Genomic DNA, 12325 nt, shown 5'->3' with positions numbered 1-12325 from the left:
TTCATCAATTGAATGCTCTTTCACTCATCACTCTTCATACACTATCTTTTGAGGTGATTTTAGAATCACACTGGCATGATAACTATAAATCACTTTGTAGATGAAATTATCACACCCTGAAGAAGCCTGCGCTTCTCACTGATTTTTAGACATGCTATCAGATGTGATTCAAAGGTTGCTTGAGTCAGTGTACAATTACAGGCATATGCTGGCTTCTTATATACTGTACACTAAATTAATTGGTGGCCGCTATGGCCTCTTTACATTCGTAAGCAAGTTCAGAAGCGGCTGCGTTATTATCCGGCAGTTGTATGTTCTTCCGAACCACACAGTTGTGAGTTTACTGACTTAACTATTCTCTTCAGTTCTAGATTAACTTTGAGCTTCATCTTTTCTTCAGTTCTTTTGAGTTCTTGAAGTAAACATACATTCTTTTGAGCTAGATGCATGTTTTTCTTTGCAATTAGAGCATTTAAGCAGAGTATATTGATATATTTCATCTCTTTTTAAGCATGTTTCACATTTATACTCACTAGTTTTATGATCTCTGACACAGAATGCATATTTTGAGTCTCTAAAATAAGAGATTACAAAGTATTCATATTTTTAACAGTTTGAACACTGTGTTTGAGCTTTGAGATTCATTCTTAAGTCTTTGTATTTATAAACTCTTATTTTCAAATCTGCTACTCTTACTTCAGAGATCTTTAACTGTTCAAGTGTTTTTATATATACTAGAACAGAGACATTTCTTCTACTTTATCTGAACTCAATTAAATTTAGTTATACAGACTCTTTTCTCAGTTGAATAGAGTTATATTCTTCTAATTCATTTTTGAGAAGTAGCATTTCTTCTTCACAGTCAAAAATTTCAACTGAAATATTATAAAGAATGAATTTATCTCACTTTTCATCTCTCTTAGAGAGAATTATTATATTTAACAAAGATTCTACTGCTGATTTTCAGAGATTCTTATTCTGAATAAGAAATTCTGCACTGAATTCAGATATTGTGATTAGAATAATAGAGTTTTTAAAGAAGAATGACTTAATTGAAGCTATAACTGATTTTTGAACTTTAATATCAGTTATCAACTGAGAAAAGAACTGCTGATTAATTTCATTTCTAATTCTGAAAATGAGATTTAAGTTTAGCTTGTTTCTTTGTAAGATATTCTGATTTAAGACTTTAAGAATAAGTCTTTTATTTCTGAAGATTTGAAAGTTTTTCTCTTTTTACATTTTTTTCTTTACTTTTCTATGAATAGAAGTATGAGTAGTATTCTTCTCAGTTTTCTCAGAATTTTGAGTAGATTTTAAGACAGCAGATTTAGAGACAGCAGATTCAGCTGCTTAAGTATATATTTTCTTCTAATTTAAAGAAGAAGAAGAAGTAGAAAAAAAGAAGAAAGAGTAAGATAAAGAGTCAGTAATTATACTAGGAATTTTCAATGTTTTTTAAACTGTGTTTGAAATTCCAAGTTTGAACTTAATCATCTTCTGTAGTTGTCTAGCCTGAGTATGAAGAATTAACAGAACTTCTTCATTTATCTCACTCAGACACTACTTTTCAAAATCTTGTTTACTTTTTCAAGTTTCTGTATTTCAAGAACTTGTTATTTCTCTATTTCTTCTTTCTTTCTTCTCTTCAGAATTTCAATCTCAGAAATAGCATTTGAGAAAGCATCTTTTTTCATATCAACTGAGTGTATTTTTTAACTCATTATTCTCACTCAATGAAAAGTTGATCAGACTATTTCAATTGAGACATTTATTGAACTCTTTTGAAAAGTTGATCAGACTATTTCAATTAAGAGATTTCTAAGTCTATTTTCAATTGAAAAGTTGGTCGGACTGTTTCAAAAGAAGAATAAAAGACTTTTATATATAAAATATCTGATTTTTTTTCACACTAGTTCAGTAACTAGGTTAGATTTTTAAAGAGAATCTAATAAACTAAAATTGATTTTTAAGATAAATTAATAAAATCTTTACAATCTCTTTCTTGAGATATAGTGAGAAAAAGTATGATATCAATTGATAATAACTCAGATAATATGACAGTTTTTGAGAGAAAAACTGATAAAAAATAAATCAATTTTTTACAGAGAAATTGATTAAAACTATTCAATTTTATTCCAAATCATTCAATTCTTCTCACACAACAAGTGTGCAACTCAAATCAGTTAATAAAGAGTATAAAAAAGAATTAAGTATTAATAAAAGCTCTTCAGTCACTGAAAAAGTAATTCTTACTTAAAAGAATATGAAATTATGATAGAAAATAACTCTGTTTTTAATTCTTTGTAAGAATATTGTATAAAACTCAGAGAAAAACATCTTACTTTTTCAAGAGAAGTAAAAAACTATTTCTAAGATCTTTTTTTGTATTATTATTATTATTATTATTCTTCAATTATAGATGTATGCAGTCAGAGACTATGATATTTATCTGAGAACTTTTAGTTCTCAGAGTTTTTCCTATATCTGTAAAGTTAACTATTATACATTCATCAATTTCAGATATACAAAATCAGAAAATTTCAGCTCAGAATACAAAAACTGTTTACAAATTGCAGTGTTTTAACATCTTCTGATACTTTGAAATCATTTGACAATATCATGACAAAGGAAAAGAGAAAGAGAACACAGTCTTAAAGATAGACATATTAAATAGATAGATAGAAAGAAATTGAAAGAAAAAGATAAAGTAAAGAGAGACTGTAACAAAACAAATTATTAAAAGATAGTGTATAGCTGTTTTAACAGACTATATCTGATTGATTTTTCTCTCTTCATATTCAGATAATTCTGAATTTAGTCATTTTCTTATAGCTGCTTGAGTTTCTGATAGAAAGTCTATTAAGTATTTAATTTCTATCTCAGTTGAGAATAAGAATCTCATATTTAATTGATTTAGATTATACTTCTCTTTCAATCTGACTCTGAGATTATTGTATAATACACAGTGCATTACAATATACTCAGAATTCTCATTTGTATTACAGAATAAGCATTCTATTGAGTCAAATCTATCATCAAATCTTTGTATATAAGATTTGAAATAGTCATATTCTAGTTTCAGCTATATTATAGATGAGAATATTTTCTTTTTATATTTAATTAAACAAGATTTTCACTTGAGTTTTATTTTAAATCTTGAATAATGTATACTCTTCTTTTATTTCTACCAGCTTTCATTTCACTTATTTAAATAAGATTCTTTTATTTTTCTCTTTATAAAAGATCAGAATATAATTTTTTGAATAGATCTGCTTAATTCTACACTCTTTTTTACAGCTGAATCAGTCAATTCATTATCATATATATTCATATAAGCAGGAACTCAGTGTAAATAAATTATCAGCTTTGATATTCTTCTCTTTTGAATTTTCAAAACAGAATTTAAGATCAGTTCAAGATTTATTTGATTATTATAAATCTGACTATTTCTAAGTCTTTTTAAAGTAGCTTGACTATCAGAGAATATTCATATCTCTTTCAAACTATTTCCTCTTTTATAAGATTTTATTTCTATGAGTTTGAAAGCTTTCACTATTGCAAATAGTTCAGCATCAAAGACTTCAGATTCACAGCCTAGATTTCAGAAATCTGAGATAAAATTGACTACGGGCGCTAGCCACCCGCAGGATGCATCTTAAGCTAATTACATTTAACTCTCTATAATTAACCGATCACCGTGTCCGTCCTCTCAGGCCAGCCACTAATTTCCAGGGGTGTTAGTTAGTGACTGTCACTGCTTACTTAGTGATGTACACATCAAGCTTCTGATTGCTGATCTCAGCTTCATTAGATGCTCATAGACCTATCAATCAGCTGTCATGGCCTCATCCTGTGTTATAAACTAATCATAGACTTGATAACTGCAGTTCTCTCTGTCAGTATTAGAGCCTGGCAGAGAGCTTGCAGGCTCTAGCCTATCAGAGTGCTCTGTCTAGAGCCTAGATATATGTCTAGGCCTGCTAGTCAGGTGATTTTCAAAATCATTCTCTGTATTTAAGAAGGAGCTAGGCTTCAATGACAGCTCTAGTTAGAGACTTACTTAAGTAGTGTATAATCACTACATTAGACTTGACTCTATATCATTAGAACCTTGATGAGTGTATAGTAGAATAGTGAGATATTAACATCTTATATCAGCTCTGATGAGTGTTCACAGAATCTTACTTAACTAGTGACTTGACTTACAGTAGAGAGTTCTACTCTGTATCAAGCCTTACTAATTAGGCTCAGCCTCTATTACATGAGAGCTTTCATGGGTAAGAAGTAGCAGATGCTAGTGATGAGATTCGAACCCACGCACTTCTAATATATGCGGCCTTGATTACCAGTCTTATCAACTGAGCCACGCTGGCTCTTTTTTTGTATTAACTGCTGCAGAAGAATAAGATAGAAACTGCTAAGATATACACTACTATATACTCTCTATCAAGACTTTCTCTCTTCAGAGTTTTAATATTATAGAGAATATAAGTCTGTTTCTATATAATAATATAAATATTATCAGTGAGATGTAGAGAAACTGATTATTTATATCTTAAAATAGAAGACTTTGTCAATGATTATATTAATACAGAGTTAATTCTCAAATTCAATAGAAATCTAGTATTACTATTCTCAATCTCTTGCAGAATCTATTGAATATTGAGATATTAAAACTAGATTTAATATATCTCACTATGCAGAGATCAAAGGCTCAGTCAGATCTTAAAGTATACTGAATTTATAGTTTTTAATATACTGTTGACTTATTCTGTTGACTTGTTATCTGTTAATTATGTATTAAATACTGTTGCTGAGATATCTTTTTGTATTCTTCTGCTAAGAATGAGCCAGATTGAGAGGGGTAGTACAAGAGTGAGACTTAGTGTTAATATCTAGATACACTGAAGACAGACTGCAGAGATTGCACTTCAGAAGTGTCTGTTGATTATGTGCTTGATATTATTATCAAGATATCTTTTTGTATTTTTCTGCCGGGGATGAGCCAGATTGAAAAGGGCGGTATGAGGGTGAGACTTAATGTTAGTGTTTTGAAACATCAAAGATGAACAGGGTTTTCATGAAGATCACTTCTCAGATATCTTCACAATTACAGATCAGAGATCTTTCAAAATCGATAAGATTGATGCATATGACTAGGTCTCTTCACCTTACAATTTATATAGCAATTTGGCCCAGGGTTGTGATGTGATAGAGGAGAATGAGGGATAATCCCACACAGGAGTTTCAAACAATGTCTGGTTCATGTTTGGCTGGATAACTCTATCATCAGACAGGGTATACAGTCAGTGATGAGGTCAAAATGCTTGTATGATCGAGAGCTTTTCAATGAATCTATCAGTGGGTTCTTATTTGAAAAATCAAGCAAGTTCGTGATGGAGCGGTTGTATTAAATACTAAGAATATTGTATAAAATTCAGAGAAAAACATCTTACTTTTTCAAGAGAAGTAAAAAACTATTTCTAAGATCTTTTTTTGTATTAACTACTGCAGAAGAATAAGATAGAAACTGCTAAGATATACACTACTATATACTCTCTATCAAGACTTTCTCTCTTCAGAGTCTTAATATTATAGAGAATATAAGTCTGTTTCTATATAATAATATAAATATTATCAGTGAAATGTAGAGAAACTGATTATTTATATCTTAAAATAGAAGACTTTATCAATGATTATATTAATATAGAGTTAATTCTCAAATTCAATAGAAATCTAGTGTTACTGTTCTCAATTTCTTACAGAATCTATTAAATATTGAGATATTAAAACTAGATTTAATATATCTCACTGTGCAGGGATCAAAGGCTCAGTCAGATCTTGAGATATACTGATTTTATGATTGTCATGTCTGTTGATTATGTATTGAATACAGTTGTCAAGGTATCTTTTTGTATTTTTCTGCCGGGGATGGGCCAGATTGAAAGAAATGATACAAGGGTGGGACTTGGTGTTGATGTCTTAGTACATCAAAGACAGAGAGGGTTTTTTGCGGAGAATGCACTTCAGATGTGTCTGTTGATTATGTGCTTAATACTATTGCTGAGGTATCTTTTTGTATTTTTCTGCTGAAGGTGAGCCATGTTGGGAAGGGCGGTATGTGAGTGAGACTTGGTGTTGATGTTTTGAAATATCAAAGATAGACAGGGTTTTCATGAAAGTTGCTTCTCAGATATCTTCACAATTACAGATCAGAGATCTTCCAAACTCAAGAAGATTGATGCATATAACTAGGTCTCTTCACCTTACAATTTGTATGACAAATTGGCCCGGGGTTGTGATATGATAGGAGTGAATGAGGGATAATCTCACACAGGAGTTTTAAACAACATCTGGTTCATATTTGGCTGGATAACTGCATCATCACATGAGGTATGCGGTCAGCGATGAGGTCAAAATGCTTGTATGATTGAGGACTTTTGATGAATCTATTGGCGGGTTCTTATTTGAAAAATTAAGTGAGTTTGTGATGAAGCGCTTGTGCTCTAACATTTGATATAAAAACTATCAGAAATGCACAGACTTCAGAGAAGCTAAATATCAGAGTATATATAGTTATAGCAGAATCTTGAGAGCTGATTATCTATATATATAATCAGATATCTGTTATAAAGCGGTGTCTGCTTTCTCAGTTATACTGAAGTATTCAGTCTGAAAATAATTAGAATATAAAGAGAGAGCTTATCTACTCAAGTTAACTTCTATTATGAATTTATAATATTTATATTATCTTAATTATCTGAATTTTACAGGTATCTGAGAACTCATCTGTTATTAATAATGAGATTGTGAAAACGCATTGCAGTGAGAACTGTTGATAGAAAATCTAGACATATTTACATATATCTGATCAGAGAGTATGCAGATAGAGAGAAGATAATTATAGACTTACAGAACTATAGAAGACACTGACAGTATCAGAAGCTTTACAGAAACTATTAACTAGAGTCTGTAAGAAATTTCTTATAGAAAGACTTACAGCAAAGAGTGAGACTGTATTACTTAGAGTCAGAAGTTAATCTGAAAGAGATATGAAATTAACTGCTGATCTGAAGATCAGATGTGATAATAAGACTGAGAGAGATAAAGATACTGTTATAAATAGTAATATTTCTACTTCATCAGCTGATAAAAAGTAATTAGAGAAGTTATAAGAATACTTATAAAAAGCTCAGTGATAGTCAGACAATATTTATAAAGATATTAAAATTGAAAAAAAAAATTTATTCTTGAGAAGTTCTTGAATTAATATATAGATATTGTTAGAAATACTCTCTCTCTATTATCTGAGTAAAAACACTTCATGAATAAATAAGAATACTCACAGTTTATAAGATTAAGAGCTGTTATAGAAAAAGAGAAAAGAAGATGAAATTTTATAAACAGATCTGAGATATTTATACTACTTTAGAGAGATTTATTTACACTGTAAATAATCTCACAGAACAGTTACCTCACTCTAGTAAATAAAAAGTGATTATAAATTACAGATCTGAATCTTTCTATATAATTACAAAGAGTAATTATAGACTATAAACATCTTGATTCTATAATTCTACAGAGTTAATAAAAGAATGAAAAATTTCTCATAATTCTACAGTATTAAAGAATAATAATTTATAAGAATAAGTAAAAGATTAACTTATAAATACTTCTCTTTAATAAAGATAATCTTATAGAAAGTGATTTATCTGCAGAATAAATCTATATAATAATTATATAAGAATCTTACAGAAAAATAATTGAAGATTAACTGAAATTCTTTAGATTGAAAGATATAGAATAAATCTATATAATTATTATTATTATTATTATTATTCTTCAATTATAGATGTATGCAGTCAGAGACTATGATATCTATCTAAGAATTAAAAGTTCTCAGAGTTTTTTCTATATCTATAAAGTTAACTATTATACATTCATCACTTTCAGATATGTAAAATCAGAAAATTTCAGCTCAGAATATAAAAACTGTTTATAAATTACAGTATTTTAACATCTTCTGATACTTTGAAATTATTTGACAATATTATGATAAAAGAAAAGAGAACACAGTCTTAAAGATAGACATATTAAATAGATAGATAGAAAAGAATAGAAAGAAAAAAGTAAAGTAAAATAAAGAGAGACTGTAATGAAATAAATTATCAAAAGATAGTATATAGCTGTTTTAACAGATTATATCTAATTAATTTCCTTCTCTTCATATTTAAATATTTCTGAATTCAGTCATTTTCTTATAACTGCTTAAGTTTCTGATAAAAAGTCTATTAAGTATTTAATTTCTATCTTAGTTAAGAATAAGAATGCTTATAGATCTATTAATTAACTATCATAATCTCATCTTATATTAGAGACTAATTATAGACTTGATAACTGCAGTTCTTCCTACTAGTATTAGAGCTTAATAGTGAGCTTGCAGACTCTAGTCTATCAGAGTACTCTGTCTATAGTTTAAATATATATCTAAATCTGCTAGTTAAGTAATTTTTAAAATCATTCTCTGTATTTGAGAGAGAGCTAGGCTCTGATGATAACTCTAGTTAGAGACTTACTTAAGTAGTATATAATCACTACATTAGACTTGACTCTATATCATTAGAACCTTGACAGATGTATAGTAGAATAGTGAGATATTGACATTTCATACTAACTCTGATAAGTGTTTGCAGAATCTCACTTAACTAGTGACTTGACTTGCAGTAGAGAGTTCTACTCTGTATTAAGTCTTACTAATTAAGCTCAGCCTCTATTACATGAGAGCTTTGATGAGTAAGAAGTGACAGATATCAGCAGTGAGATTCAAACCCACACATCTCTAATGTGTGTGGCCTTGATTATCAGTCTTATCAACTGGGCCATGCTGGCAAATCTATGTGATAATTATATAAGAATCTTACAGAAATGATTGAGAGTTAATCAGAATTCTTCTGTATAAAAGATGTGAGATGAATCTGTATAATAGTCAGAGAAAGATCTGCAAATTATAAAGAATCTCACAGAATAAGAAACTGAGTGACAGACTCTTTTTTCTTTATAATAATAAGAGATTTTTTCTCACTGAGATTTTTTTTATATAGATATAAAGAATTTTTAGTGAGTATCACTGCAGTACTGAGTCTAATTCTATGAAATCACTCAGTAAAAGACTTCACAGATAAAGTCTTAGAGAGAGAAGAATATGTAAGAAATCTCACTTCTCACAGATTTCTTATCTCTATTTCTATCTCTTATGTAATTAATAGAGTTAGCAGCTCTTGACTACACACAACTATATAGACTGAAGTTCATGAATACTATTCACAACTCAGCTTAAATACTATTATACATTTAATCTCTACATTTTATCTTTCTATCATGAATACTTCTAGTAGTTAACAGTATATATCATGCCAAGCTGCAAACACCTGAATAATCACCTGTGAGCACTTATTCTTATATCTGAACTAGAAGAAACTCTGAAATCTGAGTGTTCAGAAGAAGCCACTGCAGAGACTAAGATAGTATATGACATCAAGGTCACTGCGTGGAAAATCAAATATATGAAATATGAGAAATTGAATGAAGGTATGACAAATATATGAGATGTTATATGAAGAACAGTAGATGTCACAGAGCTACATGTATGCAGTGAGAATGATGATGTGAAGAAGATTATCTGTTCATTAAGAGATCAACTCTCCCCCACGACCGCAGACTATCAAGATGATGTGAGAACCTGATACCATGATCTCTGCAAAGCACTGAAAAACAAAGGTATAGAGAAGTGATTAAACAACTGATCACTTATTGAAGATGATATCAAAGAGGCAGATATAGCTGGACAGTTCAACTTGAAGAAAGATTTCTTAAATGTGAATCTAGCTATTGATGCAGGATATACACAGATCTGGGCTAAGAATATTTGATGTGATAAAGATGTCATATCTTTAATAGAGTTAGTTAAGAACTTCAAGAACCAGTATAGAGAAATGAGTATTCTCAAAGAAGATAAATCTATAAACTTCACTACTCTTAATGAAAGATCTCAGCAATTCTCATTACCAGCAACATTTGGAAACTGCATCTGCGGAGCCTGCCACTGATACACTCAGTGCTACTATCTCAATTCATCAAGGAAGTCACCTGGATGAAAGAAAAATGAGGAGAAGAGAACTCAGATCAATCAAGCTCTTAAGAATCAAGAATTAAAGAGATGCATTGATCATGCGATATCTAGAGATTCATTCATGAATACAGATATGATAGATGTCAATGAAGCAGTTCTGAGAGGAATGGTTCTGAAGCAATCAGATTCTCAATCTATTAATTCTCAATCTATCTACTGATCATCAATCTATCAATCAACAGATCAGAAAAATATCAATAAACTCTTCAAATTCTCACTTCTATCTCTGAAACTTCTGAATCTTTGATACTGGCGCGGAACAGCATATATATAATAATCAAACACATTTTCTATTCTTTACTTCTGTGAACACAGAAGTCTATACAGATGATTCCAGCACTAAAGTTGAAGATTATGAAACTGTTAGAACTATCATGATAAATGAAGCAGGAAAGCAGTTCAATGTCAACCTCATCAATGCAGCTTACATCCCGAATTTCCATACAAATATCATTGCATGGAAACTGTGTTTTCATATAGAAGGCATTTATTATGATGGAAAAGACTTCAGATTGTAAAAACACATAGATAATACAATCTTTACACATGTTGAAGTATTTGAGAGATTGCTAGTTACAGAATATAGTGAAAAAGCTGTTTTCTCAACTATCTCAGCTATCACACAGTTCACATCTCACACTTCTAACATCACTATATCTGAAAAAATGATATCATCAAATTCTTTAACTTCTACAAATTCTTCTTCTAATCTGTCAATACACACTTCAAGAAATCATTCTTTCAATCTGTCAATACACACTTCTACAAAACCATCTCAAAAACCTAAGATCTCTATAGCTACTCAGTCTATGTGGTATAAGAGATTAGAACATTCTTCAAAAATCATCATTCAAAATCTTGTAAATGATGCAACTGGTGTTCAAATCACTCATCTAGAAGATGCTGCAGATGAGCTTATCACTGAGCTTTGCAACCTCTGCCAGCTATCTAATGTGGAAAATCAAATATCTAGATATTCTCATGTTAGATCTCATACACTGTATTCAATACCTGAACCTACACCAGAGTCAGCAGACTCTAATGTTGATACAGATTTCAATATTGATATTAATACTTAATCAGCTGTGATAGCTAATTGTACTCAGAACACTGAAGTTGATATTAATACTCATTCAACTGTGATAGATAATTATACACAGAACATTAATGTTGATATTAATACTCATTCAGATACAATAGCTAATCATACACAGAACTTTAATGTTGATATTAATACTCATTCAGCTGTGATAGATAATTGTATACAGAACAGCAATGTTGATATCAATACTTATTCAGCTGTGATAGATAATCATACACAAGCCTGAAATCACAGAGCTGTCCACCTTGTGACAGTTACAAATGTCAAAGTCAATCCTTTTCAAATGATCAATGAAGCATTCTCTCATTCTCATTCATATTCAGACTTCTACAAGTCTTAAAGTTTATTTCTTAATACTGTTTTTACTGTTATCAATAATACATCTACATCAACAGCATCCATACTGACTTCAAGAATTTATAGATCTCAACTGCCAGATTCACTGAACCACTGAACAGATGCTGAAAAACACCTATATTACAAAGAATCTGAGAACACTAGACTTCATCTCTATGTCAGAGGATTGCTGCCTCTTCTCAAATGATTGATTAATTGTCTTCTTCTATGTGGATGATATCGTCATCCTATCCCGATGGGAGGATTCGGATGAGAGATATCAATCCGAGAACATGTTCAATTCAGTGATATTACAGTTGATTGAGTGCCTACAGCCCAGATGCCAGTGAATGGCCTCACTAAGGCTCTGCCATGCCAGAAACATACAGAATTTGTCAAGATGCTAGGCCTAGTTGATATATCAGATATCATTGAGGTGTAAGCAGAATAAATGATCTATCTTGATGTAATTGCTACAGATTCATCTACACTCTTTTTATTACAGCTTCAATTATACTTTCATTTACATGTTACATTTGCTGAAGAGGGTGTGTCAGAAAAAAGAGGTATACACTACTAAATATCACTAACATTATATTACTACTATATTCTCATCATTATCAGCTTACTACAATGCTCATCTATACTTGCTATACTAGATCTCTGCTTGCACATATATTTTACTATAAATAGCT

General features: G+C 30.3%; 1 protein-coding gene across 1 annotated transcript; it reads left to right on the top strand.

Moving 5' to 3' along the window:
- Window positions 1-11001: 11001 nt before the first annotated feature.
- BDBG_18025 (uncharacterized protein) lies at window positions 11002-11271 on the top strand (the record flags this gene model as incomplete). The annotated part of the gene is made up of 1 exon (XM_031725618.1): window positions 11002-11271. The coding sequence occupies one exon, from the start codon at window positions 11002-11004 to the stop codon at window positions 11269-11271; it is 270 nt and encodes an 89-aa protein (XP_031581426.1).
- Window positions 11272-12325: the final 1054 nt, after the last annotated feature.

The sequence above is a fragment of the Blastomyces gilchristii genome (assembly GCF_000003855.2).
Source record: "Blastomyces gilchristii SLH14081 genomic scaffold supercont1.44, whole genome shotgun sequence".
In the NCBI taxonomy this organism is placed as follows: domain Eukaryota; kingdom Fungi; phylum Ascomycota; class Eurotiomycetes; order Onygenales; family Ajellomycetaceae; genus Blastomyces; species Blastomyces gilchristii.
The sequence above is the reverse complement of the archived record's forward strand: the minus strand, read 5'-3'. Positions and strand labels throughout refer to the sequence as shown.